The following is a 16,113-nucleotide window of genomic DNA, read 5'->3' as shown; positions in this document are numbered from 1 at the left end:
CCCTTTCTCAGGATCCAGCCCAGAAGGCTGCGGGTCAGTCTGCTGGGTAAGTCACCAAAAAAGGGAGTAAAAGAAAGGAAAAGGCAACTGGAGGCTGGGTTTTTGTTGTTGTTGCTGTTGTTGTTTTTTTGTTTTTTTTTTTTAATAAACATCATCTTTTCTGTGTAATCAAATTCCCGTATTTTTCCCTATAAAGAATTTGCTTTAGTTTTTTTTTTCATAAGGCATTTTTTTTTTGCTTCCTATTTAAATTTTCTTAGAGTTAAAACCATAAATAAGAGGGTCTAAACCACTCACATGACACGTGCCAATATCTTAATTCAGCCAGACCTGGTAAATTCTATCAAAACTAGACAGTTAAATAAGAACCACGTTATAAAAATATTAGCCAAAAAAAGACTATTAGGTAATTCTGCAAACTCAAATATGAAACTGTACTAAACAAATCATGTGCAAACGTGTACAAGCACAGAGCCACGTGGCAGGGTTGCGCTCAGATTAGTTTAAAGCTCGCTCTAGTGGATTCGATTTAAGAGTTGTTCCGCGGTGGCGGGGTTTGCTTTGAACTCACACACGAGTCCAAGAAAAATCAAATATGCACAACCACTTCCCCGGAAGGTCAGCGTCTCACGGAGCCGGTGCTTCATTCCATCCACACCTGGGACCGCCTGGGGTGTCGCTGGGGCTGGGGGGGGGGGGGCGGTCACAAGGACACAGCGGTGGCCGTTCCTAGACCCTGGCCAGGCAGCGAACCAGAGGCCCTCAGGCTGAGGCTCAGGGTGAGGTCAACGCTGACGACTCCCGCCCCCCCGTCCCGGGCCCCGGAGAGCCAGCCGGTCTCCAGGACCAGGACCTCGGCGCTCCGGAGGCAGTGGGGAGGCCACTGGGCTGGGCCCCTCCCGCGGGCAGCGGGCTGGCGGCCGGCGGGTGGGCAGCCTCGGCAGGCGAGGAGACCCACGTGTGACGTCTAGCAGGCCTGCCGCCGCTTGAGTCGGAGGGTCGGGGCTGTGCAGACAACCCTTCTGTCAGGAGGCCGGAACTGGGAAGCCCAACACCCACACCCCCACTCTCGGACACCACTCCACCATCGAGTCCCTGCTCGGCGTCCTCAGGCACGGAGGCTCTGGGCACGCGCTCTGTGGTGGGGCCCCGGCCCGGGCACTAGAGGAGGAAAGGGTTGGTTGTGCCGGAGGCCGGGGCTGCCGAGGGGGGAAGGCCCGCGCTGCCCACCATGTGCATCGCGGCGGGGCCCAGGGGCGTCAGGGGGGACCCGCCAGCCCCCAGAGCCGGGTGTGGGGCCGTGGAGGTCACGGGGGCCACAGCCATGGGCTCCACACCTGGGCTAGGCCCAAAGGATGTGCTGGTCCCCAGGACGGGGCTCCCCCGCAGCTGGTTCAGCGTCAGCGGCTGCGGCTGGTTCACCTGGAAGGGGTTGGCAGGGGCCGAGGCGGCGGCTGCACCTGGGAGAGAGGTGGGGCAGTGGCTGAGTCAGAGCAGACCCACCCCCAAGTCCAAAGGCGGGAGATGGGGGCGACCAGGAGCACGTGCGCACCTCTGGGGGGCGGGGTGCTCCGTGGTGCCTGCTGCTCTGCAGAGCCCCGGCCTCCAGCCAACGCGCGGCACCCGTGGCCCTGCCTGCGTCCCCAGCACCTGGTCGAGGAGACCAAGGCTGTTCGAAGCCGAGTGGCTCCTCCGGAGTCACCAAGCCTGACTGAGGCAGTGCCAGGAACGCGCCTACTCAGAGCTGGCCCCCCAGGTCTCCCTCAGCAACAAACAGCTGCCCCCCCCCCCAATCTGTCTGTCAAGCTCTGCGATCCCAGGTGTCCGGGAAAGGGGCACCGTCGGGGAGCGGGGATCCTCAGCGTGCGGCCAGAGAGTGCCAGTCTCCACCCTGGACCCTGGGACCTGAGGGCAGGCAGGACTAAGGCTCTGAGAAGCCCTGCAGTCCCTAAGTGGAGGCAGCAATGTCTTATCCAGCGTTTCCAGAAAGGACCATACATTGTCAAGGCTTTCTCCCCCAGCTTTTAGCAAAAACGTCTGTTGGCGCTCTCCCAAGGCCCCCAAGTGCCACCAGCACGGAGCCTCCAAGCAGCCGAGCCCTTGAGCACACAGGCTGCCCGCCGAGGAGCACCCCAGACTCCCCCAGGAGATGCTGCCCGATCTCCAGCCCGCCCTGGGGGGAGGCAGGCCCCGCTGAGGGCACAGCCAGCGTTCCCGCACCAGCGCCGCTCCTAACGCTGCAGAGCAGCCCCGCCAGAGCTGAGCCAACCCGGAGGTGCCAGGAGCCCCCCTGCGACGGGATGGCAGGGCCCCAGGCAGGCGAGCCAGCCCGGCTGGGACACAGGGTTCAGATTCGGCTCCACCCAGGGAGTGAGGGGCAACCATGTCCTCGCCCCGCTCAGGACCACGGGGCTGGGCAGGACCCACGAGCTCCGTATCCCACTTCTGGCTAGTCCCCACCCTCAGCGCTTCTAAGACTCGGGGCCCATCTCTGCAGGGTCCTCCGAGGGGCCGCGGGCCCGGGCGGCAGATTCTGCGGTCTGAGGGAGGCTCTCGGACTTAACGCCCCGAATGAGACACACTGGGGAGCCCACGGCCTTGCCAGACAATCAGGGAATCGGGGCGGGGGGCACTCCCGACGGGGAGACGGCGGTCTGGGCTGGGTGCTGAGGGTGACTGTGACCCCCCCACTGGAAAAGAGGCCAGAGGGCGCTCTGGGCAGGGGGAGCAGAGCGCGCAGGCATGAGGAGCTCGGGGCAGCGGGTGGTCTGAGCCCACGGCCCCAGCGGCCCCGGACTCTAAAGCCAGGGCAGGGGGCTTGTCTTGCAGCCCACAGAGCCATTGAGGAGGAGAATGGGCATTTCGACAGACCCTAACGGCAGGGAGGATAGATACAGAGGTTGGGCTCCCAGCCCCAGACAGACTCCGGCACCTCAAATGGCTAACGTGAGGGTCTGTGGGCCCCTTGCAAAGGGCCCCCCGAAAGGGGAATGTTGGGCAGCAAACCCCAGCTCTTCCTCTGCCCGCCGCTGCCCTCCCCCAGCTGACCGAGAAGTGGTGCTCGCTGGAGGGTCTCCCGGGCCAAGGGCACGAAGTCTGGGGCAGCTTCTGCTCAGTGGTCTCCACGGTGAGGAGGGGCTGTTTCCCACCCATCCCCCCAACCACACATCAGCTTTCATGCCCCTCCCCGCCGGCCCCCAGGCCCTGGAGAGGCCCAGGAAGTCCGGGCACACCTCCTGGGTCAGGCAGGAAGATCCCCGAGAGGCGAGGCAAGAGGCGGAGGAGAGGTTGAGGCCCGAGGCTAGCCCCAAACCCACGGTCAGGAGGGGGGACAGCAGAGGGAGCCCCAGGAAGTGAGCATACCTGGTGCCAGGAAAGGGTTGAGGGACTGGGCCGGTGGGGCTGGCCTGGTCACCAGCGAGTCCAGGTTGACCAGGGCCGCATTGGGGCCCAGGAAGGACTCGGGTGTTTTCCGGGCGCTGCTGGGCTTGCTCGAGGTGGAGGTCAGGGGCTGGCACTCGAAGGGGTCTGGGCTTGTGGTTCCGTTGTTCTGGGACGGCGGCGAGGCCAGCGCCTCGGCTACAAGACAAGAACACACAGGGGCACGGTGAGGCCAGAGGGCGCGGCCCCGAGACCCGCATCCAACCCTGCCACCCCCAGCAGCGTCCCGCGTGAAGACACACACTGGGGGACACCGGTATCGCCACGCAGAAGACGGGGATGTCCACGGCAGTGTTGTTTCCAACAGACCCGGCCGGGGACAGTCAGCCGCAGGGCAGTGTACAGAACCCCTGTTCGTGTACACAAGCCCAGAGCGCAGGGACAGGAGGCCTAGTGACGGGGAAAGAGGGCCGGATCGCGTCACGGGAAGAGCAGCAGTTGGCCAAAGTGCGTACGGCCTGGTCCCCCAGAAATATCGGGATGGTATCTGGGGCTGCGGGCCGGGCGCGTGCAGAAGACGTATGTCGTGTGTTTTCACCATCAATTTTCTACAATGATCATGAATTTCTTGAGAGAGCAGAAAAGCAGAGACCGCGTCAGCAGAGCTCAGAAAAAGCGCTGGAAGGCAACACAGCGGCGGGGGAGGGCGGTTTTCAGAGGAGTTCCGTCTTCTTCCGTACACTTTTCCAAATTTCCTACAGTGGAAACAGCTCTAGAGTCGGGGGTGAGAAGGACCGTGCATGTCACAGGGCCGCGCTGCCTTCTCGCTGCGCTGTACCCGGGTCGGCAAGGACCGCGAGGCTGCACTGGGCCTGCAGTAGAGACGCGTGGAATCCGTTTCTTGGGGTTTGGGTTTGTTTTTTAAAGATTGTATTTATTTATTTCACAGGCAGAGATCACAAGCAGGCAGAGCAGCAGGTAGAGAGAGGGGGGAAAGCAGGCTCCCCGCGGAGCAGAGAGCCCGATGCGGGGCTCGATCCCAGGACCCCGAGATCATGCCCTGAGCCGAAGGCAGACGCTTAACCCACGGAGCCACCCAGACACCCCAGAATTTTGTTTAATGCAGCAAGAAAGACCCCAAGAAGCAGCACATTAGGGGACAAGCGGCGGTCAGGGGTACCGGGCCGCTCGGACCTCAGAGGGGAGACCAGCTGGGCCTGCGGCTGCCGCTGGGGGACACAGCGGGGGGAGGTGAGAGGGAGGTGAGGGGTGCAGGGGCAGATGGAGATTGTGGCGGGGGCACAAGGGGAAGCAGAGAAGCTGCTCCCTGTGGCTGGGAGATGTGGCCCGGAGGTGGACAGAGGCAGCCTGGCTCTGTCCCCGGCCCCCTCCCCCGGTCTGGACTCTGTCCCCCACCCTGATACCCTGCAGCCCAGAGGCACTGGGCTGGGGCTCTGACCGGGACTGGGTGGGAGCCACAACCTGGAGTGATCAGTAGGGGCAGAGCCGCCCTGTCCAGGCCCAGAGCAGGCGCTGTCTGGAAAAGGGCACCGTGGGGAGAGGGAAGTTGGGAAGACGAAGGCATAAGGAGGCAGCGGTCGAGACGCGGCGGCGGGGGCCCAGGCTGGGCTGGAGCAGCCGGGGCAGGGGCGTCTGTGGCCAGGGCAGGGGCGCCCGTGCAGGCAACCGCGAGGGGCCCAGGGCTGGGGCCGAGCCCCAGAGGTGAATGAGACCGGAAGCACGGGCCCCAGAGCAGGAGAGGGAAAATCTCAACGGCATGACATCGCACACTGCTGATGTGAGAATTCCTGCAACCAGCACTTACAGCTCCCAAGATCAAGACAGAGAAAACGCGCGAAGTCGGGAGGTTCTGAAAGCCGATTATTTCTGCCAGAACTGGACTGGTCAATTGCACAGAACGTTATAGAAACAAGCACCAACTTCACGTACCTGTTTTTTTTGAAGCCCGGAGGTTGTCAAAGTCAGAAAAGTCGTCTTTAATGGTACCATTCAGATTACTGAAGAGATCAAAGGCCCCTGGGGAACACAAGGGGCTGGTGACTGCGGTGTGGTTTCCCAGGACTCTGCTTCCCAGTCCACAACCTAGGGCAGGGAGAGGGATCGCTACCCCCGCTCCCGGGGGAGAGCTGAGAGCCAGAGGGCAGCTTGGGGTCACCGGCTGGCCTGGGCGGGGGCGAGCCAAGGATCCTGGCCTCCCACAACGCGGCGTGGGGGCGTCTGCCTGCCTCTGCGCCCACCAGCCCCACCCCAAACTGAAGGAGGGGCTCCTGCGGGGGAGAGACTTCTGAGCCGGGTTTGGAGACGTGGACAGCCCCCGTAGGAAGCTACTGGAAGGAGTGCCTAGAGCGCAGCCTGCCCAGGCCCCCTTGGGAAATCCCTCTGGATGGCGGTTCAGGGGCCCCGAGGGCCCGTGGGCTCACCCTTCACAGTGGGCAGTGGTACTGGTGGTCGTGGGGGAGGCTGGGGACAAAGGCCGCAGGGACAAGGTAGCAAGGGCAGGCCACCACAGGTCCCGTGCCGAGGAGCCAGGACGGGGGACAGCAGTGTGCCCACAGGGGCTCACAGAGCCTGTGCAGAGCGAGGTCTCACCAGAGGACGAGACGGGCTTAGTGGCCGAGGCTGCAGCCCAGGCGTCCGCGGTCTTCCCGGCCCTGGGGGCAGGCTGCTGCGGGGCCGCCCAGGGGTCCGAGCCCTTCGGGCCGGAGTGTGTGCTGGCGCCAGCGGGCACACCCCACGGGTCAACAGAGGCAGCTGGCTTGGCACCTGTGGAAGGCAGAGTAGGCTCAGCCGCGTCCTCAGAACGTTCTGGGCAGCTGGGGTGAGGAAGGAAAGGGTACGGGCCGCGTGAGCCACATCCGGGCCTGCCCGTTGTCAGGACCGGCAGCTGCCCGAGGCTGCTGTCCCAGGCCTGCGAAGCTGGACTGAGCCGAAGGCCGGGGCTGACAGCCGTGGGGGTTCCCACCCTGGGGGGCTGCGCTGGGCCCGGACTACTGGGAAGGCACCAGACGGCACACTCTCCCAAGTGGCTGCCACGCGTGGTCTCGCACAGAGCTGCGAGCCACGTTCAAGTCCGCCTCCCCGGAGTCCACCCGCCTCCTCCGCAGAGCGAGCCCCGCGCAGGCAGCCGCCGCTGCAGCCGCGGGCCCCGGATGCACCCCGTGCGCCCCCCCCTGCTTTGAGTGGTTTCTGCTTTCGATAGAGGGCGAATAAAACAGATGAGGACCATGTGAGGGAACAGTCAACAAGTGCCCGTGTGCATAGCCCGTGTTTTCAGCCGGTGAGTGACCGACCAGTTTACGGGGTCACGACTGGCCTTTTTAAAGAGAGTAAAACAGGGACATGTGAACACACCTAACGGCGGCGTCCACCCAGCTGTGCGGACCTTTCATCTGTCACGTGTAGACGCGGGACTTACTCAGGCTAAGTGCGAACGCGCCCCAAGTCTGCCTTGCCCTTCTTTGAGGACGGTCACAGCCAGTGTTTAAAGGTCACCGCTGCCTTTCAAGAAGCAGAAGGGCCTCCCCCCTCCAGGACACCTGTCAGCCCAATCTTTCCTTTGCGTTAGCCGTCCCCTTGATCCTTCCTCTGGCTCCGCCCTGCAGAGGTACCTTGAGACACAACCGACCAGCCGTGCCACTTTTTTCACTCGACACACACGGAAACGCGGCACACGTTCTGTGTGACCGGCTTTGCTCACAGCGCACTTGATACGGGAGATTTCAGCTGTGTTGACCTGCAGCTGAAACCTGTTCCCTTTTCCTGCTCTAGAACCTTCCAGCCTAGCGAGGGTCGGGGAGGAACCACAGCGGGCCAGTCTGCTGAAGGTACCGGCTTGGTCTGGCTTTGGTGGCGCTGTCCTTTCTTCTCCTGCCCTGTGCACTCGTACCAGTGAGGTCCTCGGCTCTTAGCTTCTTCCCTCTGCCGGGTGACCCCAGCGTGGTCTCGGCGCGGTCCTGCCTTATGCTGTCCTGGTGCTCCAGCAACGGGCCCCTCACCTCAGTAAGGCTTCCTGCTCACTTTCTGATCTGGCGGGCCTGCAAGGTCACCTGGCTGTTCTCATTTGCATTTCACTGTTCCTTAATGAGGCCGTGCCTCTTGTCTTTTGTTTGCGGGTCTTGTGTGATTCCCGCACCTGTCCCAATCTTTCTCTGCCTTCCTTTGGGTGTTTATCTTTCTCTTCTTGATTTGAGAGTTCTCACCAATAGGTGAGAATAGGGTTTTACTTGGGTTACAAAAGCAAAGAAACTACATCCCAATTTGTGGCTTTTCTCTTCTCTCCTTAAAGTAGATTTTGGGGACGCCTGGGTGGCTCAGTCGGTTAAGCCGCTGCCTTTGGCTCGGGTCATGATCCCAGAGTCCTGGGATCGAGTCCCACATTGGGCTCCTTGCTCGGGGCGGGGGGGGGGGAGTCTGCTTCCCCCTCCGCCCCTCCCCCTGCTTGAGCTCTCCCTCCTGCTCGCTCGCGCGCGCGCTCTCTCTCTGGGACGAACGGATAAATAAAATCTTTTACAAATTAAAAAAAATTTTTTTTAATTAAATAAAGCAGCTTTTGATGAGCAGACATTATCTGAAATTGAGCGGGGTGCAACCTATCAGTATTTTCCTTTGTAAGCTGTGCTTTACCCGACCTTTAGGAAAGGTTTCCCTACACCTCAACCATCTTCCTCTACAGCAACAGCGAACGGATCTACAGTTTGCCTCGCACATGCATGTATTTGCTCCATTATCAGTGATTTTTGCACACGGCACAAAATACCGATTCGATCTCATGCTTTCCTACCCTGAGGCGTCCTACCACTCCTTCCCACTGACCTGCACACACTGCCGCCTCCAGGTCCTGGCTCCACAGATTCATTCCTGGGCTCTCCCCTCGGATCCACTGACCCCTCTGCTTCCACCCCTGTGCTTTCTGGATGATCCTCACGGATGTTCTTATCATAATAAAAACGGCCATCTGGTACCTGATACCTCGATCTTGTTCTTCGGGCATATTGTGGCTATTTCCAGCCCTTTCCTCTTCCATAATTTTAAAATCATGTCAAGTGAAAAAAAAATGAAAAAGAAAATAAAGAAAGAAAACCTTGGGGCAGGGGGCAGGAGCCTGGGTGGCTCAGTGGGGTTAAGCACCTGCCTCCCGCTCAGGTCATGATCCCAGGGTCCTGGGATCGAGCCCCACGTTGGGCTCCCTGGTGAGCATGGAGCCTGCTTCTCTTTCTCCTTCCGCCTGCTGCTGCTCTTTCTGTCAAACAGATAAATTAAATCTTTAAAAGTTTTTAGATTAAATTAAAAAAACAAAAGCTTTGCTGGTATTTTGGTCAGAATTGCACTGACTCTCAGATCAGTTTGAAGTAAGTTTTGTTACGAAAAACCAAAGTCACAGGACATCCCTCCTTTCACTTAAGTCCTTCTTTAAATGAATGATCCGAAGTGAAAGATTTCAGTGAAAATCTTATTTTAATATTTTATTTCCATAAGGGATTCATTTGTACAACTTCTGTAATACCTACTTCTAAGGAATATATTTATATATATATATGTATACATATTTTTTTTTTAAAGGTTTTATCTCAGAGAGCAAGCGGAAGAGAAGGGGGAGCAGCAGAGGGAGAAGCAGCAGGCTCCTGGCTGAGCAGGGAGCCTGATGTAGAGCTTGATCCCAGGTGCCTGGGATCATGACCTGAGCCGAAGGCAGATGGTTAACCACTGACTGAGCCACAGGCGCCCCAGGACTGGTATATTTTTAAATTTTCATTTTTATTCATTTATTGTATACAGAAAAAAATTAATTTTATACACCGATTCTTACAGCCTGCAATCTTATTAAATGCTCACCTACTAATTAAAATTAATGCAAATCATTTTTTAGAATTCTAATACCTAATTCTAATAAGAGTTATGTGAGAAGTTTTTGGATAGTCTATGTATACGATGATATCACTTGCAAATGATGATGGCCCAATTTTGCCCAGTCCTTACACTTTTTCTTTCCTTCTCCCGCTTCACTGTGCTGGCTGGGGCCACCAGTCCAACGTAAAGCAGGAATGCGCAAAGTCAGAGTCTCTGTCTCGCTCTTCAGGATCCATTTTCAACAATTTAAATTAAAACAGTTGAATTTACCCCTTGCAGGCTTTCTTCCTTCTGGAAGCCCTTTATCAGGTCATGGAAAATCCTCATCACTCCAAGTTCGCTAAGACTTTTGCCATGAACGGCTGAATTCTGCCAAGCGGTTTCTGGCCCTATTAAGATGACAGCACGATTTTTCTCTTTCGGTCTGTGATGAGGTGCATGAACAGGTCTTCTAAGGACCTGCTTCCTGTGAACGAAGCTTCTCATCATGTACTGTATTGTCTGTATATTTTTCAGTTTGGATTTGCAATTGTGTCTTTCTTTTTTGCGTCTGTACTCGTAGCTAGGGGTGGCCTGGCAGGTCTGTTCTCACACAGTACGTCCTGTCTGGTTTTGGTGGTAAGGTGATGCTCGGCTCATAAAACCAGGAGGGACACTCCCCACTTTCCTACCCTCTGAAGGAGTCTGTATAAAGGTGGAATTGTTTCTTGAATGTGTTAGAATTTGCCAGGTAAAGCCCTCTGGGTGGATCGCTGGGTGGGGAGGATTTTTAAGCCCTGACTCAATGCCTTTAATGATTATAGCACGATCCCTATCTTGGGGTTTTTCTATTGTTCTTTGGCCAGCTCTGCTAAGTTTTCCTTCTAAATTTATCCTCTTTAAGTTTGCAGGTTTTGTAAGAACAGAGTTGATCAAACAGTCTCTCACTCCATGGGAATTCTTGGCAGTTATGTTCCCGTGGTTCACTCCTCATAGTGTCTGTGCCTTTCCTCTTATTATTTTAGGAAGGCTCCATGCCCAGTGTGGGGCTTTAACTCAAACCCAGAAATCGAGACTTGAGCTGAGATCAAGAGTCAGACGCTTAACCGACTGAACCACCCAGGCGTCCCCTCTTTATTTTTTTTTTAAATTAATCTTGCCAGGGAATTTGTCTGTTTTATTACGCTTTCGAATTACCAACATCTATCTTTGTGGATATGACCGTGTGTCTGTTCTAATGCATGGATTTCTGTTCCTATCCGTATTTTATTTCTTCCACTTTATTTGGGTGGCAGGCATTTTAGAATGCTACGAACGCAAACGCCGAAAAGCTGTCACTTACCCTCACACTGTCGTTCAGGCGCCCCACGGATTCCGAAACAAGACTATTTACCTTACTACTTTTGGTTCTCAGTGTTTCTGGTTCGCGTTATCATTTCTTCTTGACTCAGGATTTCAGGAGTGTTTTTCAAGTGTCAAGTGTATGGAGTTTTTCTAGTTTTCTTTCTGTTGTCGAGGGTGTTACGCTCCGAAACTGTGCTCTGGGTGCTCCCAATTTCCAGCACTGGGTTGAGGCTGCCGGCCGTCGCGCCCAGCCCACGACCAAGTTCTTGCCGGTGTTCGCAACGTGTGTGCTCCCGTCGTGGAAACAACAAATCCACGACCTCATGACCCGTGCTGCCCAAACTGTCACATTCTCACTACTTCTGGTGAAATACTATGAAACATACATACCGGTCTGCGCACCCCCACTCCTGGCACAGAATTCCCGAAACCCCTGTCACTCCTGGCACAGAATTCCCGAAACCCCTGTCGTTTTTTTTTTTTTTTTTAAGATTTTATTTATTTGACAGAGAGAGATCACAAGCAGGCAGAGGCAGGCAGAGAGAGAGAGAGGAAAGCAGACTCCCCAGCGAGCAGAGAGCCCGATGTGGGGCTCGATTCCAGGACCTTGAGATCATGACCTGAGCCAAAGGCAGAGGCTTTGACCCACTGAGCCACCCAGGCACCCCCCCCCCCCCCGTCATTTCTTAAGTGACCAGGCACTACAAGCATCTCTTGCTTACTGAGGCGACCCTGAGTGGGTTCCCGGTCACCTCCTGGCTGAAGCCAGGATAACCAGAACCCCCAAGACTCAATAAGAAGCTGGGAACATTTCTGTTACCTGGAAATGTTGTGTTTTACCTTCCTTCTTAAGGAACACCTTCACCAAATATACAATTCTGGAGGGTCACGGTTGTTTTGTTGGTGTTTCAAGATTTAAAATGCATTTTACCATCGTTCTTGGAAGAAAGAGGATTTCACTAGGAAGGGAATCCAAGGAGATGGTTTTTCTTCCAGTCCCCTGAAGATCTCAACCCATGGGCTTCAGGGAATGTCCGCCCCCTGTGGGTTTAGCATGTGGGGAATTCTTTTATTATATCCTGGTTACGATTCACTAGGCTTTCTGGATCTGAGAAGTAGCGCCTTGCTACAAAGCTAAAACCCCTCAATCACTCTTTTTTCAAACCTAAACTCTCTGGAACCCCAAAGAGAATGTGTTAGATGTCCTCGTTCTGCCTCTGCTTCCCCAGCCACACTGACCTCCCCACCGCTCCCAGACGCACCAAAGGGCACGTCTACTGCCTGCGGCCTCTGGGCCCCGAGGTCCCATCTTTCCCCCTCTTCTTGCCTTCACTAACTCCTGGAACCGAGCCTTCTTTCAGAGCACTCGAGTGCCTCAGAGTCTCCCTGGGCTGTGACCCCCAGCGGGGCAAGGCGGGCCCCTCCCCCTGCAGGTGGGAGGGTAGCACCTGGGACAATGTGGCTGAGCTGCGAGGCTCAGAGAGGGCAGGTAGGAAGGGCGGTGACTGCCAGTCTCGTAGAAGACCAGGGATGCTCCCCAGGCCTGCAGGAGGACCCAGAGCCCCATTCCCGGGCATGTTCCTCTTAGCACCCCTGGCAGCCGTGTGCGGGGACGGACATGTGGGCAGGACGGTCCTTGACTTTCAGAAACGTGAACCCTCTGCTAGGCGTTCTGCTGTGCCGGCTTTCTCTCTTCCGGCCCCTGAGATGCTGAGTGCCTTTAGAGCGGGCCCGTCCAGCCTCTATCAGCTGCCACCTTGACTGTCTTTTCACTTCTGGCTGACAGCAAGTGGGGGGGCGCAGGGAAGGGGAGGACAGGCTGCCTTTGCTACTTCCCAGACTCGTCACTGCAACCGCAGTAACGCTGGGAGCTGGACACGGGCCAAGGCAGATTCTGACGTGCAGTGTTCATTCCCACCATCCCCGGGACATGGAAGCCTGTCAGCTCCTGTGAGGACAAGGGGCTGCTGTTGCCTCAAAGCCAAAACGCTCCGGAGGCCTCCAGAAACACCTGCCTCCCTCAAGAAGCTGCTGTGACCGTTCCCTCCTGGTCTTCTCAGAACCGCACACGGAGCCACAGTGACGGCAACTGCTCTCCCCAGGCCCACCTTTGCTGGGCGTGACAGGGGGCCCAGCAAGACACTGGTCCCGGCTGGAATCACACTGCGGGGACAGGCCGTTGCTCTGCCCCCACATGGTGCCTCATGGGGCCTGGGCTCTGCAGATCAACTACAGCGAAGAGCACAGTAGAAACTACGTCCAGGAGAGAGCAGGAGTGCGAGAAGAGACGGGCTGTGAGCTCAGAGCCATCTGGGATGCAGTGCAGAAGCTCTGGGATCGGGTCCACAGAAGACCTGGGCCAGGCTGCTTCGGGCTCCCTGCGAGAGCGGGGGCGCTGACACAGCTTTGCTCGCCAGCAACCGCGAGCACTGAACGCACTGTGTCAGGAGACGCCGGCGACCCGTTCACGACCTGCCCCCGCCAGCCCACCCGCACCAGGACACGGCTGGGAGTCTCCCACGCATTCCCGTGCAGCCCTGACCACCTGGCACTGCGGGACGGCGACTGTCCTTCCCTCCTCGCCCTCGTCAGGGGACTCCCGGGTCACTTCCCAGCACCCTTCCCCGCTTCTCCTGAAAGACACCCTGACTCTCCTTGCGAGAATTACCCCCTCGCTTACTCCCAAGTCCCAGTCCGAGTGGAAATGACCTTCTCTGGCAACAAGGGAGGGTTTCCACGAGCTAACGTCATCCTGCCAAGTCTGCCGCTCCCAACGCCCCCCTCCCAAACCCCGGCTGCTAGAGGGGCTACTGAGAAATCCTCCCCATCCCTTGGACTGTGGACTGGGAACACGAGGGAGGCCCCAAGGCTACAGGACCTGAGGCCAGAGGGGAGAGGGCCCCGGCGCAGCAGGTGGGGTCCTGGTGATGATCTCTGAGCCAGGACATTAAGGTCCCCGTCGCTCCTGAAGCTGTCTGCAGGGCGGTTTCCTAAATGGACTGCCTCCCCAAACCGCTGCGGGCTAGAGGGATTGGGCGCACGTCTGTGTGCGTGTGCGTGTGCGTGTGTGTTTGCGAGAAGGCACGATCGCCACCCTACAGCCTCCACACGACCTCGGGCCACAGCCACCCAGCAGCCCCGAGCCCTCATGAAGCGTCCCTGCTCTTGCTCCTGTGGGACTCTGTCCCCCCAGCCAGGGCAGAGTTGGAAGAACAGGGCGGGGTCCGCTCGGCCCATTCTGCTCCCGCTCCGGGGCTCAGAACCGAGCCTCACACACACAGGACGCTCAGCAGCTAATCAGAGGCTAAAGGGAAGCCCTGAGGGGTTGGTGGAACCACAGAACCCCAGGGTTGGAGGGACTTTGCACTTTCTATGCTCAAACCCCCTCCAGCGAGGCGACTGTGAACACTGGAGTTCAGTGGTCGCGTCTTCTGGACCATTCCAGGTAACCGCCTGCATCGGGCGTGAGACACACGCACAGGCAGGAGCCGGCCGGCCTCCGACGGTGCGCAAAGCGCTCCCACACCTCGGACCGCGCAGCGCGTCCCTCACCAGGCCGTTCAGAGGCCGCAGAGAAGCGGCTTTGAGCTGTGGTCATCCTCCGGAACCTCTGCAGGGATGTCAGGAAAACACACCGTCTCCTCCCTTCACACACACAGACTCTGGCAGGGCCTGGGCGTCTGGAGTCTTCGAAGCTCCCCAGGTGGCTAGAATGGGCAGCCGGGACGAGGGAGAGCCGCTGAGCTCCTGCACACGCAGGTGCCGGGCCAAGGCTTCCCGGAAGTGGGGGCCACCACCGGAGGGCCAGCCGGGACACACAGGCCAGCGGGGCCCAGCCCTGTCCCCCCAGACGGGAGGTCCTCGGAGTCACCCTGCTCTACCTGACAACAGCTGGCCGGCATTCCCCAGGCCCAGGCTCAGGTCCAGCCTCTGCAAGAGATACAAGAACGTATCCACTGCAGTCAGCATGGGGGTCCCGCGCGCTGGTGACCGCGGGACGGGATGAGGCAGTCCTGTGGACCGGGGGACCATGTCTTCCCAAGCATGACGCCTGACGCGCGTGTTCAACAACACACAGGAGCTTACCAAGGTAACGAGTAAGCACCCGGCGCTCACGGGAAACCGGGCAGCCCCGGGTCTCGGCCACTACCCTCCAGGCCTCTGCACGCGGGCCTTGCTGTGTGCAAGGGCAGCTCTGGCCTGCATCCAGACCCTCTCTCAGACAACAGGGCTCCAAACACGCCAGCTTTCCCCCAAGCTCACAGAGATGGGCAAGAGTCGAACCGAAGTCCTGCTATCTTTCTGGAAGTTTCTACTCGCCTGAACGCTGCAACCTGCGAGGCCGCTGATGCTGCGTGCACCTTCACGCCTTCTCCCGGAGCCGGCACCGCGCTGGGCTAGGCACTGTCACCCAGTGGCTGGGGCTGTCCCCAAAGATGGTGGCTTGCAGGCGAGGCTTCTGCCCAGAGCCCCCCCTGCTGCGCAATGCCACCCAAACATTGTTCAGGAGCCTCTTCTGACCCTTCCGGTGACTTCCCACAGGCCCTGCTTCCCCGTGAGAACTGCTCAAACAACAAAACCCACAGCGCGGCCGAGAGCCGTGAAACCTGCAAGGGCCCAGAAAGCAGCCCCGGCCCGCCGGCGCCGCCAAGCTCAGGGAACTCTGGACGCGGAAGGAAAGATGCCTTCAGTTCAAACCCTGGCCAGTTATCCGGACGACCCTGGATAAGCAGCGCAGGCTCGTGCAGCTTCGGCCGGCTTCCACGGGTGGTGGCGGGGACCTAGGTGCGCTCGGGCCACCGTGCTGACTATCTGCTCCACGGCGGCCACGAGTCACGGGAGACCGCACCGTGGCACCTCGCTCCCCTCAAACCTGGGGGAGACAGGTAATGTGGGCTCCGTGGGCTCTGCCACGGGGGCTGACCGCCCAGCTAAGCGGGGCTGTGGGAAAGCCGGCGGCAGCGCGGCCAACACAACAGCCCCCCCGCCCGCCGTGAACGCCTGCTGACAGCGAGGCCGCGGGACCCGGCCCCCCAGCCCCCTGCCTTCCTCCTCCATGAATGGACAGTAGCTTTGCTGCAAGGCTCTTCTGTGCTCTGTCCTTCACGTCCTTGAAAGGGCCCGGGCCACGCCACACACCCAATAAATAAATGCTTGTTGCGAGCGCGAGTGAATGGAGCAAAGGAGGATGGAACCCAGGGCAGAGAGATCAAGCGGCTTCCGGCCTCGTCCTCTGTGGGCCCATTCATAGTGAGCACATGTCCCGGGGCCCCTCACCCGCCGGCCCAGCTCCTCCGAAGCCTCACATCTGAATATTCATGTGCGGGGGGGTCACATGGGGGGTCACAGAACTGAGGGGCGGGGGTCACTGCGAAACCAGCAGCACCACCTGCTGCTTCCCCCAGAAGCCGGCCTCTGTCCCGGCCCGGGCAGCGAGCGGGCCCGCGGCGGCCAAGGCCGTCTGAATCACCAGGCTGCGGCCGGTCTCCCCAGGCGGCTGCTTGTGCGTCTGGAGCAGATCAAGTGCCCAGCCGACCCGGC

General features: G+C 58.6%; 1 protein-coding gene across 5 annotated transcripts in view; it reads right to left on the bottom strand.

Moving 5' to 3' along the window:
* EPN2 (epsin 2) overlaps positions 1-16,113 on the bottom strand; it is an 80,100-nt gene continuing 63,987 nt past the window's right edge. For all 5 annotated transcript variants that reach the window (XM_045984651.1, XM_045984650.1, XM_045984652.1 and 2 more), the window contains 4 exons: positions 5,992-6,165; positions 5,332-5,418; positions 3,364-3,579; positions 1-1,460 (listed from right to left, as the gene is read on the bottom strand). In XM_045984651.1, the coding sequence (XP_045840607.1) occupies positions 1,162-1,460; positions 3,364-3,579; positions 5,332-5,418; positions 5,992-6,165 (776 nt within the window). In that variant the 3' untranslated portion in view covers positions 1-1,161. The remainder of the gene's footprint in view (positions 1,461-3,363; positions 3,580-5,331; positions 5,419-5,991; positions 6,166-16,113) is intronic.

Source organism: Meles meles, chromosome 18 (genome assembly GCF_922984935.1).
Source record: "Meles meles chromosome 18, mMelMel3.1 paternal haplotype, whole genome shotgun sequence".
NCBI lineage: Eukaryota > Metazoa > Chordata > Mammalia > Carnivora > Mustelidae > Meles > Meles meles.
This window is presented reverse-complemented; position numbering and strand designations above follow the sequence as displayed.